This window comes from Schistocerca serialis, chromosome 3 (assembly GCF_023864345.2).
Source record: "Schistocerca serialis cubense isolate TAMUIC-IGC-003099 chromosome 3, iqSchSeri2.2, whole genome shotgun sequence".
Classification (NCBI taxonomy): domain Eukaryota; kingdom Metazoa; phylum Arthropoda; class Insecta; order Orthoptera; family Acrididae; genus Schistocerca; species Schistocerca serialis.
The window spans coordinates 859555591-859575179 of NC_064640.1; the positions used below are offsets into that span (position 1 = coordinate 859555591).

The 19589-nt window shown below is 44.7% G+C and overlaps 1 protein-coding gene across 1 annotated transcript in view; it reads left to right on the forward strand.

Annotated features, from left to right (window-relative positions):
• The first annotated feature begins 15897 nt into the window (after window positions 1-15897).
• The window catches only part of LOC126471271 (calcium/calmodulin-dependent protein kinase type 1-like), a 404851-nt gene continuing 401159 nt past the window's right edge, over window positions 15898-19589 (forward strand). Inside the window, exon 1 of the mRNA XM_050099390.1 lies at window positions 15898-16201. Coding sequence (XP_049955347.1) covers window positions 16098-16201 — 104 coding nt within the window. The 5' untranslated portion in view covers window positions 15898-16097. The remainder of the gene's footprint in view (window positions 16202-19589) is intronic.

Below are 19589 nucleotides of genomic sequence, written 5' to 3' on the forward strand. Positions count from 1 at the left end.
CATCGTGCAGCCCGCCTCCAGTGGTGTCGCGACAGGCGTGAATGGAGGGACGAATTGAGACGTGTCGTCTTCAGCGATGAGAGTCGCTTCTGCCTTGGTGCCAATGATGGTCGTATGCGTGTTTGGCGCCGTGCAGGTGAGCGCCACAATCAGGACTGCATACGACCGAGGCACACAGGGCCAACACCCGGCATCATGGTGTAGGGAGCGATCTCCTACACTGGCCGTACACCACTGGTGATCGTCGAGGGGACACTGAATAGTGCACGGTACCTCCAAACCGTCATCGAACCCATCGTTCTACCATTCCTAGACCGGCAAGGGAACTTGCTGTTCCAACAGGACAATGCACGTCCGCATGTATCCCGTGCCACCCAACGTGCTCTAGAAGGTGTACGTCAACTACCCTGGCCAGCAAGATCTCCGGATCTGTCCCCCATTGAGCATGTTTGGGACTGGATGAAGCGTCGTCTCACGCGGTCTGCACGTCCAGCACGAACGCTGGTCCAACTGAGGCGCCAGGTGGAAATGGCATGGCAAGCCGTTCCACAGGACTACATCCAGCATCTCTACGATCGTCTCCATGGGAGAATAGCAGCCTGCATTGCTGCGAAAGGTGGATATACACTGTACTAGTGCCGACATTGTGCATGCTCTGTTGCCTGTGTCTATGTGCCTGTGGTTCTGTCAGTGTGATCATGTGATGTATCTGACCCCAGGAATGTGTCAATAAAGTTTCCCCTTCCTGGGACAATGAATTCACCGTGTTCTTATTTCAATTTCCAGGAGTGTACATATCTTTCTCCTACGTGCTCCTGCTGTACAGACCAGGACGGTAAAATCAGAGGAGTTCGAGCTTCTACTCTGAGGTGCGACATTCTTTCTCTATGCTGGAAAATCTGAAAATCGATTAGAGAGTGAGGGAAAATCATGTAGGTACAGTACTTACTCTATGGCACATACCTACGGTGACATGAAGATTCACGAAATAATTTCTGCTGTTTCAGTCACTTTTTACTAAAATTTGATAACTACGATGCATGTCAGAAGCACGCTGCCATCGCCAGGCGCATTACAATTACATTCTACATCTACATACATCTACATCTACATCTACATACATACTCCGCAATCCACCGTACGGTGCGTGGCGGAGAGTACCTCGTACCGCAACTAGCATCTTCTATCCCTGTTCCACTCCCAAACAGAACGAGGGAAAAAGGACTGCCTATATGCCTCTGTACGAGCCCTAATCTCTCTTATCTTATCTTTGTGGTATTTCCGCGAAATGTAAGTTGGCGGCAGTAAAATTGTACTGCAGTCAGCCTCAAATGCTGGTTCAAAAATGGCTCTGAGCACTATGGGACTTAACATCTGAGGACATCAGTCCCCTGGAACTTAGAACTACTTAAACCTAACTAACCTAGGGACAGTACACACATCCATGCCCGAGGCAGGATTTGAACCTGCGACCGTAGCGGTCGCGTGGTTCCAGACTGAAGCGCCTAGAACCGCTCGGCCACCCCGGCCGGCTCAAATGCTGGTTCTCTAAATTTCCTCAGTAGCGATTCACGAAAGGAACGCCTCCTTTCCTCTAGAGACTCCCACCCGAGTTCCTAAAGCATTTCCGTAACACTCGCGGGATGATTAAACCTACCAGTAACAAATCTAGCAGCCCGCCTCTGAATTGCTTCTATGTCCTCCCTCAATCCGACCTGATAGGGATCCCAAATGCTCGAGCAGTGCTCAAGAATAGGTCGTATTAGTGTTTTATAAGCGGTCTCCTTTACAGATGCACCAGATCTTCCCAAAATTCTACCAATGAACCGAAGACGACTATCTCCCTTCCCCACAACTGCCATTACATGCTTCTCCCACTTCATATCGCTCTGCAATGTTACGCCCAAATATTTAATCGACGTGACTGTATCAAGCGCTACACTACTAATGGAGTATTCAAACATTACTGGATTCTTTTTCCTATTCATCTGCATTAATTTACATTTATCTATATTTAGAGTTAGCTGCCATTCTTTACACCAATCACAAATCCTGTCCAAGTCATCTTCTATCCTCCTACAGTCACTCAACGACGACACCTTCCCGTACACCACAGCATCATCAGCAAACAGCCGCACATTGCTATCCACCCTATCCAAAAGATCATTTATGTAGGTAGAAAACAACAGCGGATCTTCCACACTTCCCTGGGGCACTCCAGATGATACCCTCACCTCCGATGAACACTCACCATCGAACACAACGTACTGGGTTCTATTACTTAAGAAGTCTTCGTACCACCCACATACTTGGGAACCAATCCCATATGCTCGTACCTTAGTTAGGAGTCTGCAGTGGGGCACCGAGTCAAACGCTTTCCGGAAGTCAAGGAAAATGGCATCCGTCTGATACCCTTCATCCATGGTTCGCAAGATATCATGTGAGAAAAGGGCGAGCTGCGTTTCGAATGAGCGATGCTTTCTAAAGCCGTGCTGATGCATGAACAGCAACTTCTCTGTCTCAAGGAGATTCATTATATTCGAACTGAGACTATGTTCGAGAATCCTGCAACAAACCGATGTTAAGGATATTGGTCTGTAATTTTGAATATCCGTCCTTCTACCCTTCTTATATGCAGGCGTCACCTGCGCTTTTTTCCAGTCGCTCGGGACTTTACGTTGGGCAAGAGATTCGCAATAAATGCAAGCTAAGTAAGGAGCCAATGCAGTGGAGTACTCTCTGTAAAACCGAATTGGAATCCCATCAGGACCTGGTGATTTATTATTTTCATCCCATTCAAATGCTTCACAACCCCAGGGATGTCTATCACAATGTCCTCCATACGGGAATCTGTACGAGACTCAAACGGCGGTATGTTTGTACGATCCTAATACGTGAAAGATTTCTCAATGCTAAATTTAAAATTTCAGCTTTCGTTTTGCTGTCTTCCGTTGCCAGGCCAGACTGATCAATCTGAAGAGCAGTTAGGTTCATTTGCTCTGTGTGCCAGTGAGATTGTGTATCGAAACAAAATCCTGTACGGAAAGATACATACACAATGTGTTCCTTAAGAGCTAGAAAAAATTTAACAGGACATAGAGGATGCTCCAGCGAACAGTTTGAGGTAGGGAACCTGGGGTTCGGAGAAGCCATCTTAAGGAGACACTAGGAATAAAATCACATGATTGTGTACATTTTTATTTGTATTATTTAACTGCAAATACCACGATTAACACAACGAACGTACCATTTGTACTGTATCTTACAAAATGTGCTGAAACAAACGGCCACGAACCTCAGTGCAAGCATGACATCGGCGAACAAGATTCTGACGCACCCTGTCAAATATCCCTGGTGTGTTTCGAATCACATCACAGGCAGCTACAATTCTGGCAACTAATTCCACCTCCGTATCTCACAAGTAACTTTAGATATCTCCATAGGAAATAATCGAGGGAATTCAGGTCAGGTGGCCTCGCAGGTCATGGTATAGGACTTCCGCTTCCAATCCAGCGACCAGGAAATACTATACCGCACTGTACCTCTCTGAATAGCACCGAGTAATCAATGGGTTTCTTTCCAAAATGATATTTTCACTCTGCAGCGGAGTGTGCGCTGATTTGAAACCTGTTTCAATGGGTCTGTTGTTGATTCATAGCATTTTCTTTCATGGTACAACAGAGCCACCTGATACACAAGTAAAGTAAAGTAAACCTGTATCATGACTTCCTGGTGATCAGGCTCGTCCTCCATGTTTCCTTGCAGGAAATAAAGAATATACATGCAAATAAACAGCACAGGACGTGTACACTTGCGTGCATGTTGTTTGTAAATGAGCTGGAAAACAGTCATGCTAGACAAAGGGGCCGGCCGGAGTGGCCGAGCGGTTCTAGGCGCTTCAGTGTGGAACCGCACGACCGCTACGGTCGCAGGTTCGAATCCTGCCTCGGGCATGGATGTGTGTGATGTCCTTAGGTTAGTTAGGTTTAAGTAGTTCTAAGTTCTAGGGGACTGATGACCTCAGATGTTAAGTCCCATAGTGCTCAGAGCCATTTGAACCATTTGCACCTGATTATAGCAGCATGTTTCCGAAACGCGTCATACGAGTTAAATATTAGTAAAAAGCAACTGAAGCAGTATACATTATTTCATAAGTTTGCAATACACTTGCAGTCCTCAAAACATTCCATGGAACATGGATAAATTTAAGACTTGAAGAATAAAAACGCAGTTATGTTATTAATCCTATAGCACGTACATTGTGTTACTAATGAATGGAAGATGATCCACGTATCATTGTGATGGACGTCCTAGAGAGAAAAGTTGAATCCTGAGAACGCATAGCTAGGGTTCATCGTGTATTGAGGAGGAGGAAGTGTTGTGTCTAGACAAGACAGCCTAGACACAATGAGAGTAGCCGAAAGGCACGCGCTAAGCCAAAGAGGGTGCGTGAGGTCTGAAACAGGATACGTAATGATTGCTATAAAGAAAAGTACGTAACTTCTGTAATACTTAACTTTAATCCATCCTTGTGGTACATCTGGAGATTGTGGCGATACAAGTGAGACTCTTTAGATACATGCAATGTTACTAATGTCGCCTTGCTAGGTCGTAGCCATGGACTTAGCTGAAGGCTATTCTAACTATCTGCTCGGCAAAGGAGCGAGGCTTCGTCAGTGTAGTCGCTAGCAAAGTCGTCCGTACAACTGGGGCGAGTGCTATTCCGTATCTCGAGACCTGCCTTGTGGTGGCGCTCGGTCTGCGATCAAACAGTGGTGACACGCGGGTCCGACATGTACTAATGGACCGCGGCCGATTTAAAGCTACCACCTAGCAAGTGTGGTGTCTGGCGGTGACACCACAGGAAGAAATGAGAATTCCACGAGTTGCACAATTTCTTCTGGGTCCATAGTTCTCGTCACGCTATTCGCCCATATGAAAAAAAAAATCGATCCCTGTAGAGGAATTCCGCACAAGTTTAAGTGCGAGAACATAAGCTCATGCCTGGTTTTGGAAGGATGATCGATAACTGTGAGACAGACATGCGATAAAACTCTCACTCGATTTAGTTTTGCTCGTGAGGACAAACAAGTGACGCTGGCTCCGCAATTCAGCAGACACATTCCAATGTTTAAGGTATAATTATCATCAAAAGTATAGAATAGAAATGTTATTTTCGGTAAATGAATATTTTCAAATAATATTACCAAAGGAATGGCGGTTAACTTTCACGCAGTGTCAGCAAAAGTGTTCACGAGAACGTAATGACAATAACGAAGCGAATAGCGATAGTGACGAGTACGAATAAAATGGTGACTGTCTTAATAAAAAAAAGTTGAAATCTTATGGCAGCGGTGATACTGGCGCTGCAGGGTAAACAAACAGGCCAATGAGCTCGGGATACAGAAACACCTAGCAGCGACAGCACGTGGGAACCGGGAGCGAAGTGATCACACAGGTTCTGTTGTAGCTAAAACGAATGAGAAGGTACGAGGCAACAACAGTGTGCACAGACTGGGTTTTCTTACGGAACATTCGTTCGGTCTCCACTGGAATACTACTGAAGTTTATATAATTTATTTAAGGTTTGGACAAACAGTGGTCATTGGAATAGTTTTCCTTCAGGCAGATTCTAATAGAAAGCTAATACGAGGGCAGTTCAATAAGTAATGCAACACATTCTTTTTCTCGGCCAATTTTGGTTGAAAAAACCGGAAATTTCTTGTGGAATATTTTCAAACATTCCCGCTTCGTCTCGTATAATGGTTCAAATGGCTCTGAGCACTATGGGACTCAACTGCTGAGGTCATTAGTCCCCTAGAACTTAGAACTAGTTAAACCTAACTAACCTAAGGACATCACACACATCCATGCCCGAGGCAGGATTCGAACCTGCGACCGGAGCGGTCTCGCGGTTCCAGACTGCAGCGCCAGAACCGCGAGGCCACTTCGGCCGGCTCTCGTATAGTTTCATTGACTTCCGACAGGTGGCAGCGCTGTACGGAGCTGTTAAAATGGCGTCCGTAACGGATGTACGTTGCAAACAACGGGCAGTGATCGAGTTTCTTTTGGCGGAAAACCAGAGCATCTCAGATATTCATAGGCGCTTGCAGAATGTCTACGGTGATCTGGCAGTGGACAAAAGCACGGTGAGTCGTTGGGCAAAGCGTGTGTCATCATCGCCGCAAGGTCAAGCAAGACTGTCTGATCTCCCGCGTGCGGGCCGGCCGTGCACAGCTGTGACTCCTGCAATGGCGAAGCGTGCGAACACACTCGTTCGAGATGATCGACGGATCACCATCAAACAACTCAGTGCTCAACTTGACATCTCTGTTGGTAGTGCTGTCACAATTGTTCACCAGTTGGGATATTCAAAGGTTTGTTCCCGCTGGGTCCCTCGTTGTCTAACCGAACACCATAAAGAGCAAAGGAGAACCATCTGTGCGGAATTGCTTGCTCGTCATGTGGCTGAGGGTGACAATTTCTTGTCAAAGATTGTTACAGGCGATGAAACATGGGTTCATCACTTCGAACCTGAAACAAAACCGCAATCAATGGAGTGGCGCCACACCCACTCCCCTACCAAGAAAAAGTTTAAAGCCATACCCTCAGCCGGTAAAGTCATGGTTACAGTCTTCTGGGACGCTGAAGGGGTTATTCTGTTCGATGTCCTTCCCCATGGTCAAACGATCAACTCTGAAGTGTATTGTGCTACTCTTCAGAAACTGAAGAAACGACTTCAGCGTGTTCGTAGGCACAAAAATCTGAACGAACTTTTCCTTCTTCATGACAACGCAAGACCTCACACAGGTCTTCGCACCCGAGAGGAGCTCACAAAACTGCAGTGGACTGTTCTTCCTCATGCACCCTACAGCCCCGATCTCGCGCCGTCGGATTTCCATATGTTTGGCCCAATGAAGGACGCAATCCGTGGGAGGCACTACGCGGATGATGAAGAAGTTATTGATGCAGTACGACGTTGGCTCCGACATCGACCAGTGGAATGGTACCGTGAAAGCATACAGGCCCTCATTTCAAGGTGGCGTAAGGCCGTAGCATTGAATGGAGATTACATTGAAAAATAGTGTCGTGTAGCTAAAAGATTGGGGAATAACCTGGTGTATTTCAATGCTGAATAAAACAACCCCTGTTTCAGAAAAAAAATGTGTTGCATTACTTATTGAACTGCCCTCGTAGAAAAATGCTCAATTCCTCGTGAACCGTGAATTTACTTTCAAAACCTTTCTTTTTAAGAATTTGCTTTATTTACTAGCGATTCATCCAGAACATTAACACATTTAATCACACTATGTGAGCGTGGAAGTAGTTGCTGCTGAAAACAAATCAAATTTCTTTCAACAAATGGAAATTTTATTCCTAAAAGCCTTTTTTTTTTTTTTAACAGATTTAAAATTATAATCAGAAAGCACCCTCTAAATATCAAGTTACAATTTATTCAGAGGCAGGAAGAACAATTTTTGACTGTATGAGCTTTCGGGCTGAGAACCTTGCCGCTCCCTTTTGACACGGCCGTAGTCACGACCGCTCACAACAACCTCTGAAAGACTACACTGGTGCAAATCTGCAACACACCAGATTACTTTAAACTAAAAATTTTTACAACTCACACAAGCACATAAACTATACACCCCGTAGGAGGGATGGAAATGGTACAAAACACTAACATTAAATGATTAACTTGCCACCGAAAGTGCAACTTCATTAAAATAAACACTCTTACGGTGGAAGGGTGGCAACTTTCTATACTAAAATGACCATTTAAATAAAAACCCATGAAATGCATTCTTACATAAAATATAGAAGGTAGGCCAAACATACTCTACATTAGACATACACCGCCACTCAATATGATAGGCAAGATAAAAACATGGTTGGCGAAGCTGTATACGCCGGGAAAGCATACATTCACATTTACAAGATAAAAACATATTTCAGGAATTCTGCCGTTACACTTCAAGCAATAAATTCGTTAACACCGAATCCGACAAATATGACAGGCGCAGCTATTAACGTACGGCAGACCGACAGACAGACAGAAGGACACTAACTGCCTAACAAATGTGGACGAGAGAAAGGCGAGCAAGCTGGGGACGACAGACTGACCAAGAAAACAAGTAGAATTTAACGAGTAAATGAAACAACATATCAGCAATCACTTAACTTCTAATAAACTGCGATTTCTGGCGAAGACCTGGCGCAGCACCCACAAAACGCTCTCCCGAACCGTCCGCTGCCAGCCACTTCAACGGACGCAGGAAGGCGCGCCGATCTCCCGTCTCACGGCGTCGCAGCTCGCACCGGCCAGGCCGATGCGATGTCGTGGGTTCACTCCTGTTGCTCTCGTGTCGACCGCGAAGCCACTACCCCTCGCTATACGGCGCGGCCCACTGGACTGACGTGGCGACCTCACATGCGCCGACGCTCGAGACGGACAAGGCATCTTGTGTCCCAGTGCGCGACCGACCAACCGATCGATCCAACCGGCCTTAAGGGTCGATCCGAACGACAGACATAGTGGCACTCCAGACGACAGACAGACACTGTGATTTTATCCATACTGGATGAGAGGTCGTGGTTGTGAATGTCAGTATTAAAAAATATATCGGCTCAGTCACTTGTTTATAGTGTAAAACACTAAGATTGACGCTATTTGCAAGTCAAGATTCCATCATCAGAATAATAAAAAGTAAAAGTAAAAGAAATTCGCTAAAATGGAACATGCACCAGGCACAATAAAATTGAAAACAAAATTAAAACATCGTGGCGTGGCTACTTCCCTTGTTGCAGCCGTGTCTTCCAAGGTGCATCTCCACATAGTCGTCAAAATGTAAAAAAACTCTAAAATGGTGTCGCCTATGGTGTTCAACATCTAACCACATGGCTCTCTCCTCTATCGTCGTAAACGGCCCGTGCGTCTTCGTTGATACTACACACCACGTAGCCAAACACGACACTGAAAGGCGAGTGAGCCTACGCGCAAGTAAATTAATACGACAGAAACAGCGCGCGAATGAAAGGAAGAATACCGCAAATAATATTACGAGAGTCACAATACCATACTTCGGTGACATTTCGCAAAAAGTGGCATTTTCAAACCTTTTAAAGTTGATAGCGCTTTTCAGACCAATACTACGCTGCGGTTTAAACTAAGAAATAATTTACAGCAGGAAAGCGATAAATATGAGATGGCCGTGCGGTTCTAGGCGCTACAGTCTGGAGCCGAGCGACCGCTACGGTCGCAGGTTCGAATCCTGCCTCGGGCATGGATGTGTGTGATGTCCTTAGGTTAGTTAGGTTTAAGTAGTTCTAAGTTCTAGGCGACTGATGATCTCAGAAGTTAAGTCGCATAGTGCTCAGAGCCATTTTTGATAAATATGAGAGAGCTGAGGCCTATAAAATTCAGTGTAACACGTGCAAGGCAAGCTATGTAGGCCAAACTGGTAGGTCCTTTAAAGTGCGTTACAAAGAACATAGTGATGCTTTCCGGCTTAATAATTTCGAAAAGTCAGCTGTAGCCACGCATATTTGGGAAACGGAACACCTCATGTTAGGAATAGATCAGAATCTCGTTATTTTACATAGACAGGAAAAAGGCAAAAAGCTGGATCTACTAGAACAGCTGGAAATTACGAAACATAGCGTGGATAATCAGAACACACTGAATGATCAGCTAACTGGTGATACAAATAACTTTTTCAAACATTTCACTAGTTTCTTTTAGTAACAACATTTTTAGCAATTGGCAGGCTATCATCATTTCATGATTTCCTTGGAACGTGTATACGTTATCTGTTTGTATAGACATCTCTGTGACTTCCTTGTTTACTTGCGCATGAGCTCACTCGCGTTTCAGTGTCGTGTTTGACTACGTGGTGTGTAGTATCAACGAAGACGCACGGGCGGTTTACGACGATAGAGGAGAGAGCCATGTGGTTAGATGTTGAACACCATAGGCAACGCCATTTTAGAGTCTTTTATATTTTGACGACTATGTGGAGATGCACCTTGGAAGACACGGCTGCAACAAGGGAAGTAGCCACGATGTTTTAATTTTGTTCAAAATGGTTCAAATGGCTCTGAGCACTATGGGACTCAACTTCTGAGGTCATTAGTCCCCTAGAACTTAGAACAAGTTAAACCTAACTAACCTACGGACATCACACACATCCATGACCGAGGCAGGATTCGAACCTGCGACCGTAGCGGTCTCGCGGTTCCAGACTGCAGCGCCTAGGACCGCACGGCCACTTCGGCCGGCTTTAATTTTGTTATCAGTTTTATTGTGCCTGGTGCATGTTCCATTTTAGCGAGTTTTAACAGGTTCTTTTACTTTTTATTATTCTGATGATGGAAGCTTGACTTCCGAAATGCGTCAATCTTAGTGTTTTACACTATATACAAGTGGTTGAGCCGATATATTTTTTAACATAGACAGACACTGACTGCCCCACATTGACCCGGCTGACCAACCGACTGACTGGCGAGCTCATAGCGCCCCTCAATGCACGTGAACAGGCAACCTTTTCCCATTTCCCACCAGAGGGAGACACCAAAGCTGCGATTGCTACAGCGGCGCCACCGCCAGAAACGGAGGGCGACTGCTTCACACAACGCGCTGCGGCGCGCTCTTCAAAACAGCAATTTTTACCACGGCTCACCTCGCAAATCGCTACGTAGAAAATTTCAGGAGTAGAATCAAAAATCTTTTTCTATCTTTTACATATTGCTCCCGCTATGGACCATGAAGATAATAACCCGAATCATGTCAGTTCGTACAGAGGCATACAATCGAGAACCACTTCTTCCCTAGAGCCATCTGTGAAGTGAAATGAAGAAAACATAACAACTGAATTTCATTCTACAGCTGTAGATAAAACATACAAAGACGCGGAAGACCACTAGGTGTATGTGAGGCTAATAATACTGCCAGTTAAAGTCGTGGCGAAGAGAAGCGATAAGCTATGGAGATCTAAGTGAAGGCACATTTCGATAGCATGACGAGATAATGTGGCTTGATAAAAGAGCAGGACGCGATATTAGGTGTTTGCACTGATCTGCCGCATATCTACTTCTATAATCTGCAAGTCACTGTGAAGTACACAACCTGCTCGCGTGCTATAAATAATCTGATTCAGTTTATGATCGCTACATGACCGGATGCATGTGTAACAATAATGTATTTGATTTCTCAATGAATACAGGTGCTTGAAATCCTGGTGACGAGATAATGTTTGTAAAGCTTGGAGTGTATGTCAACTGAGTGTATTTCGGTTACTTGGTTTGAGCGAACCCCACAACACTGCTGTTCTCCAATGCACACGGACATTATTAAGCACTATTTCATTTGAACTGACCTCACACACCTGATCAGTATTTTAGACCAGGACGCGAGAACATTTTACAGGAGTTTGCAGACTCACGGAATTTACCAAACCGAGATCAACGAAACGCATATCAACAACTATAGTTTTCAAATCGCTCCATTTCAAATCCTCGCGCTTTGCTTGTCACATGTATTTCATACAACCTCGTTAGGTTATCTCTCTAACTCAGAAACAGGAACGTGGAACAGATTTCTGCATTTCAGGCCAGTTGCTATTCCACGCACAGTTCTTGTGTCCCGCGAGCGTCAATCAGGATATTCGTGCAGTTTTTTTTTTTTTTTTTTTCAATTCGACCTCTGTCTGACTGCCGTAAACGAGACATATAGGAAGCAGTGTGTGGCAACCACGACCATCATTTTGTTTCATCGGTAGATCCGAAATCTACGAGGACAGGGGCCGAATATCTTGGCTTCGCAATTAAAGACTGAGATTTTTAAGTTCAAAATTCACTTATTTCTCCACGCAATCCTCCTTCAATTTAGTTTATTTGGTTTTTTTTTTTTTTATTTACTGACTTTCGGGACGTGCCCATACCGACATCTCAATATTGGAATGCCAATTACAACAAGACGAACGTGACGGCAACACAACTTCTAGCCCCCGAGTAGAAAAATCTCCGACCTGGCGGGAACTGAACCCGAGCCCCTTCAGTTAACAATTCACAGCGCTGAAAGCACAACTTCCGAGGCGGACCTCCAAAGTGTTGCAAATTGTCCAGCGATTCTAATTCCGGTTCTGGAAGGTCTGTAAAATACCCACATATTGCTGCGGCAACCTCTTCATTCGAATCGAAACGGATTCCAACCACTAATTTCATTAATTGGTGGAAGAAATAGTTGGATGTTGCATCAGTTCCAGTTTCAGAGTCCACAGTTTTCCCATTGCCAGAACGCCTTTATAGGCAGACGCATTGTCTTGAAGGAAGAAAATTAACTTTTGCAATCCATTCTTCCTCTCACATAACATTAATTCTGGGAAGTTCCTTTCAAGAGGACACAGCCGAATTGTCTCCCCGTTCTTGTCCAGTCCGAATTTGTGCTACGCCTTTGATCATCTTGTTAATAAGACATCAGATTCTTATCATACTTTCTTCGGACTCTTCAGACAAAATGTTGTTCCCACACATTAACTGAGCTCAGTATTGAGTCAAAAGAGAGTAATGCACTGAGCATACGACCTCCATTCCTCCAGAATTCTCCCAGTGAATCTCATGCGCCAACTACCGTTCCCAATAATTGCTTTGGGCGTCCATTTTATCTTATATCACCTCAGTCTGCCAGTCCAAGGCACATGAGTGATGTTACTGAATCAAATGACTTATCGCTGAAATTTTAATCAGTTTTAAAACAAAGAATCTGCTTTTCCTTCCTTCAGTTTTTTCCCAGTGTGACTTATTACCCATGTAGTTAAGCGCTACTATATATTTACGGTTCATGAAGTGAGCCCCTTTACATTTCTCTGCATTAAGAACTAGTATCTAGTCTATGCACTACGCAGATATTTTGTTGAGATATGTGTAGCTACTACGAGAAGGTCACAGGCTAAAACTTCCACATAGAGAACCACCTCATCTGTGACAAATCTGCAATTGCAACTAACACTATGTCGTTGAGGTAATATATGAAGCCTGGGCGTTCCAGTCTTTACTTCTCTGTCTGTGGATAGCGTGTTGCGTACAGCCTGCCAATTTTTTAATGCATGGGGAATCCTGGTTAGATATCCCATACTAACGTGTTATACTGCTCGTCGAACTTTTTTGCTCAGGAACCAACACTGATATTGTGGGGACGCACCTCGGGCTGCATATGTACGGATCTTATTATTAATTGGTGAGATCCATAAATAATATGTTACGAGGCCCCATTAGACGAGCTATAGTAGGGAGCGATAAGCTGTCGCTGGCCCGTAAGTACTACTCATCGTCGAAAGTCGTAATCGTTCGGAACAGTTCGGGTCGACTGTTCTCTGTTTCAGACTGCTGACACCCTCAACGACCTCAGAATTATGACACTTTAATTGACTGACGAAGTATTTTTTCGTGTTGTCTGTGTGAGCGGATGAGTAATTGATTAATACCAGTAACTGCACGTATATTTAAATGCACTACTGAATGTGAGACACAATCACAAAAGTTTGATAAATTATTTAAATGCCAGTTTGCTTCTACTCACTGCGTTGTATCACAATACTCTCAGTTAATTTAATGTTCAAATGGCTCTGAGCACTGTGGGACTTAACAGCTGAGGTCGTCAGTCCCCTAGAACTTAGAACTACTTAAACCTAACTAACCTAAGGACATCACACACATCCATGCCCGAGGCAGGATTCGAACCTGCGACCGTAGCGGTCGCGCGGTTCCAGACTGTAGCGCGTAGAACCACTCGGCCACTCCGGCCGGCTAATTTAATGTTCTTTGCTATAAATATATACAGTATTTGAAGACGAACGTCTCTGTAATGTGCCTTCACGAATCCATCTTACTTCCGTGTCAAAATTGATACCATAGCAGCTGATTGGCACGAGTCGCGCACGTCCCTGAGTTGTCAGCATTGGAAGAGACACAAGGAAACATTCCCCCTCTCACAACCAAGCTGCTTACCTCTCTGCCACTGAGGTAAGCGGCCAAATGTACTTATCTCACGATCGAATTCACCAAAGCCGATTAAAATTAGGCAATGTTAACCTTTAACAACATTCGTGGGGTAATTTATTGCCCCATGCGTCGCTCTTTGTTCACAATTCCGTTTCTATTGCAACGTTCCCACTCTTCTTCTTTGTAATCTTAGTACTGGCTGTGCTTCTACATTGTGCAGGCGCATGCTGAACAGTGTCCATTATTTCCGTACGTACGTACCAACTGGGGTCTAAATCTACCCCACGAAGTTATAAACGTTACTTTTGTTATTCGTCATCACAAATAGTTACTAATTATATTAGACACAATGGAACGACGTTTGAACAATGATCAAATTTTGCAGTTATTGTTAGCAAATGAAGACCGCTGACTCACTTGATACACCAGATCCTTTCCAACATGCAGCCGAGTTGAGTAACAATGAAACAGAAAAATGCGATCATGAAAGTGACGGCGAAGTAGAGGACGATCAAGACGCATAAAGAAGAGAATGTTCGTGAAGAAAACCAAGAAACTATAAGGCAATTTGACTAATTTCCGGAAAAAGCGTTGCAAATAATAATAGGAAGATGATGCACCGAAATTTTTTAAAATAACTCGGCATGGCATTGATGAAACCAAATATCGAAGAAAGGAAAATGAATTCCAGAATGTTTTGAAGGATTTGCAGGCTACGGACAAAGGCCTTTGCAAAAATTTTGAAAATGATAGGGGGTCGACGACTCTACAGTTCATGACTGGGTGTTGTGTGATGTCCTTAGGTTAGTTAGGTTTAAGTAGTTCAAAGTTCTAGGGGACTGATGACCATAGCTGTTAAGTCCCATAGTGCTCAGAGCCATTTGATTTGACTCTACAGTGCAAGTCCAAGGCGGACCCCGTCAGCCAAAAATGTGAAAGGTGTCACACATGTTTTAGACACAAAAACTACCAAATCATATTCTGAAAGTCGAAGATACGTATGTAAATAGCAATCCATAGGAATAAAGGTATGTCTTGTCTGTGACGGACGAAAATAAGTGCTTAGTTGATTCGTTCATGTACCTACAGTCATTTTGTTATAGTCATTGCTTATTCTTTCTTTATTGTTTACATAATTGATCACTACCTGATCCGAAAACACTCTTCTGGACATATTTAAGCGAATTTTCTTTGTTTCCTGTATTAATTCGAAAAACTCTGTTTAAGAATGGTTCAAATGGCTCTGAGCACTATGGGACTTAACTTCTGAGGTCGTCAGTCCCCTAGAACTTAGAACTACTTAAACCTAACTAACCTAAGGACATCACACACATCCATGCCCGAGGCAGGATTCGAACCTGCGACCGTAGCAGCAGCGCGGTTCCGGACTGAAGCGCCTAGAACCGCTCGGCCACTCCGGCCAGCCCGCGGGCTTATTTGACGACCACAGATTATAGTAATCTTCCGTTTTGACTGCGTAATGTGCAACTTGTTCGCTTTTTTAATTGCACGGAATTCCTTGTTGTTGTTGTTGTGAAGTATGCTGACGGCCCCGAAACTACAAAGGATCCAGTACACAACACCGCCGCGTCACGGTAAGCGTAGAAGGGAAACGTATTTGGAAAGCGCACCGATAATTGTCAGGAACGCCTTCCGACAGACCAAACGCAGGCCGTGCATGGGACACGTGCTGTTAGAACGCATGGGACACGTGCTGTTAGAACGTCCCGATGCCGAACACATCTCTTCTAGTGCCGCACCGGAAACCCCCTTGCGCGGGAAAAACCAAGTAGTGTCGGCGCTCACTACAAGATGTCGCGCCGATGTGCGCGCGCAGGTTATTGACGTCACACGGGCGGCCTGCTTGGTAGGGTATCGCTGGCGGTGCGGATAGGACAGTGTTAAACGTGGCCTGCTGTCGAAAGCGTCTGCTTGCGGCCGCTGTCTTGCTGTCTACGCTCTTCTGCGATGCGCTCGGCCCGCTAGTCACTGGTCGAGTTCATTGTCAGGCCAGATCTGCACGCTTGAGGGCTCGCGCGTCTTCGCCGCTCTCTTGTCATTTGGCTTTCTGACTCGCGACTGCTGAGACTTCGGCAAAAATGCCGCTCTTCGGGAAGAAGGATTCTGCCAAGAAAGCAAAGAAGGAAGCCGAGAAGCAGCCGTCGGTGGAAGACAAGTACGTCCTGAAAGAGCTGCTGGGAACGTAAGTACACATACATTTTTGATAGCACGCATTGCTTCGCTCCCATGCCCGCTGTGTAATGCTTGTCGTCTTTCTCGTATTGTGACTAGAGCATGTAACATTCTACACAAATGTCAAAGCGTTCCGTGAAATTACAATTACTACGGGGTTCGATAAGAGAAGAATAGCTATGCGCGCGGAAGAAGCGTTTTGTGTGTCTTGTGCGGGTCCCGTAACATTGTTTGTAAACACCGCGCGGCTCGGAGATCTGTCATTTTGTGCTGTCGCAGGAGCATTCGCGTAAGGAAAACCTTTTATGTTACACACTAAAGACTCTTTCTTCTGTCCGGTTATTTTGTCGTAGCCAGCGTGCAAGAGTCGGTCATTCATCCTCGCCACGTATATAAATAACGCGCGATGCAGTTTAAGTAATGAATATCCGTTCTGCCGCTAAAACTATATTATTTCCACAAATTGTAGCTTTACGGTATCGTTTTTAGCGGACCACAAATGTATTTCGCAATGATGTACGTTTCGCTACGCATTGGGGTCGATATAGTGTACTGCGATGTACCGAAACTAGGTTTCGATGAGGTAACACCTGACAGCACATCGCTATCATACTTCAAACTAGGCGCCATTACGATTTCGTTTCCTAATTTCGGGTACGGCCGCACTAGTTATTCGTGACATCTATACCAGCGATAAATTCTTTGCGTAAGGTTTGTACGCTCGTATGAAGCTCCACACATGTCGTGAACTGACTATAAGTTATGCAACCCTTACGTGACTTTGCAAAAACTGAGACTTCCGTCTTGGGCTATGATGTTGCGTCCGAATCTTTGTAAACGTTACTGACACGCAATTACTGGATGACAGTTCTTCGCAACTGCGGCTTTCCTTAGTCCCTTCTTTTAGCCAATGTCAGAACTGTGTAGGTCATGCTATTCTGTGTAAATACGGCTGTCTTGCTTAATGTCAAACATCAGTTTTTCCCCCCAATCGGTATAGATGTACAAAAAAAATTTGGTGCCCTCACGATGGAGTTGCGTCTTTACGTCACGTTTGATACGAAAACGCACGCAGTGTATTGTTGTAGTATTTTGTGAGATGTCAACCTAATTTTCTGAAGTGCTGTTCTCTTTAAACTTGCCCCTTTGTTTTCATTTACGTGACTCACTAATTCGGATTGCAGATCTTAAAAAGCTGTTACTAACCTGAGCTTTTAATCAGTTTTCCGTTGCTAGAATTTCTCTGGGAGAGAACTGTGTGCTTTACGGAGATAGTTACGTAGATTAATGCGTGGTTCAGAAATTTTCGTCCCACATCCATGGTTTTTTTTTTTTTTTTTTTGCACTTGTTAGATCTACCAAGAGCAGCATTAATTTTCTGGCACTGTTCCGGATTGTGCCGATGATTCGACGGCACCGTAGTTTATATTTAGGGCAAATAGACGGTCGTTGAGGCATTTTTAGTTTCTATTACCGGTATGTTCTAACAGTGCCCTAATTGTAGGTAACTGCAAACTTCGAGTAGTCGTTCGCGAGCGCTGCATGCGCAGATAGTTGCAGCACAATTTGGGTAAGTGTGGCGTTTCGCTAATGTATTGCAGCGGCGGGCGAGGGAAGTTGGTTTGGGGGAGTGCAGAGAAGCCTCATCAATTTGCGCGGGTTTCGAGGCGCCCTCGTTCGCGCCGACGCCGAAGACGCGTCTCCGGCGGGCCCCGCATTCCTTCGCCTCCTGCAGAATTTCCTTTCTGCCGGCTCACTTACCGTCGACAGCGGGATCATTAGGTCTCCAGATCTAATTCGCGTCTGCTGCTCGGCGAATTCCACACGGTCGCGTTTCCTTCAGCATCAGAGAATATCAGGCCGTGTAGCGTTCACCACTGAATTCGTCTGAAATGGTTAGCCTGAAACGCGGTCCCCTCTAGAAATGTTAGTTTTCATGACAAAGATATTTAGCGTAGTTTAAGTTGGAGGCTTCTAATTTGACAATTGAAGAGTTGAATTGTCGAACATTGTAACTGCCAAATCTAACGTTTGTCAGGAGAATCAAGAAACACTGTATATTTTTGTACATAACTTATTTGTATCCAAAAAATAGACAGTGGTGGTACTCACCTCATTACTGCGAAATATTAGACAAATTAGGAAATAAATAATTTATTAAGAACTTTCTAGATGCCATACCATGCAACTGACTCTTATCTACAAATAAAGTATCTGTTGAAAGTGCTGTTAATACTTAAGTACTAAACTTTGTGATAATGCAACTACAGAAGTACAGCAGTAATAATTTACCTAGTATAACTATAGACTACAAAAAAAATCATATCCTTTACATTTTTACAACAGAGTAGCATAATTAAATTCAAGAGAAACTTTTGCTGTATTGACTTTTGTTTCCTACAGAACTTCTTGCGGTCAGATTTGGCAGAGCCTGCTGTTGAACTGCCAGCGCTATTGAAGAAACGGCTTTTCATTACATTTACCATACACGCATTGTTTCGTCTATTCACTTTTTCAATTCATTTTTACTACTTTTTTAAAACCCGTATTATACTCGAAAACAAAAAAAGACGCACGAGGAAGGAATTACCAGAGTGGAATGGAAACCGTTGTATGTGCGGTGAATGTATTGTATTGTATATTAACCGGGGACCTAGAAACGACGGAGAGGCTCCGTCCCCGCCGCAGCCGCAGTGGTACCCAGGGAACGTCTCACACCAGACGAGTGTAACCCCTATGTTTGCGTGGTAGAACAATGGTGGTGTACGCGTACGTGGAGAACTTGTTTGCGCAGCAATCGCCGACATAGTGTAACTGAGGCGGAAGAAGGGGAACCAGCCCGCAATCATCGAGGCAGATGGAAAACCGCCTAAAAACCATCCACATACTGGCCAGTTCACCGGACCTCGACACAAAACCACCGGGCGGATTCGTGCCGGGGACCAGGCGCTCCTTCCCGCCCGGAAAGCCGTGCGGTAGACCGCACGGCCAACCGGGCGGGCGCGAGGTATATGTACAGACAAACAAATGAATACAGTTTCAGAGAAACTGGGTGATCTACTGAAAAGAAAGAGCTCCGCAAATTGAGCGAGTCAGTAATGCGTTTGTCCACATCTGGCTCTTAACGCAAGCAGTTACTGGGTTTGGCATTGACAGAGTTGTTGGATGTCCTAAGGGATATCGTGCCAAACCGTGTCAAATTGGCGCTTTAGATTGTCAAAATAAACGAACTGGTAGACGGCCCTGCCAATAATTCCTCACATGTTCCCAATTTGTAAGAGGTCCGGCTACAATGCTGACCAAGGCAGAACTTGGTAGGCACGAAGACAAACAGTAGAAACTAATCGTGTGTGGAGGGCATTACCTGGCTGAACCTGAAGCCCAGGATGGCTTGATGG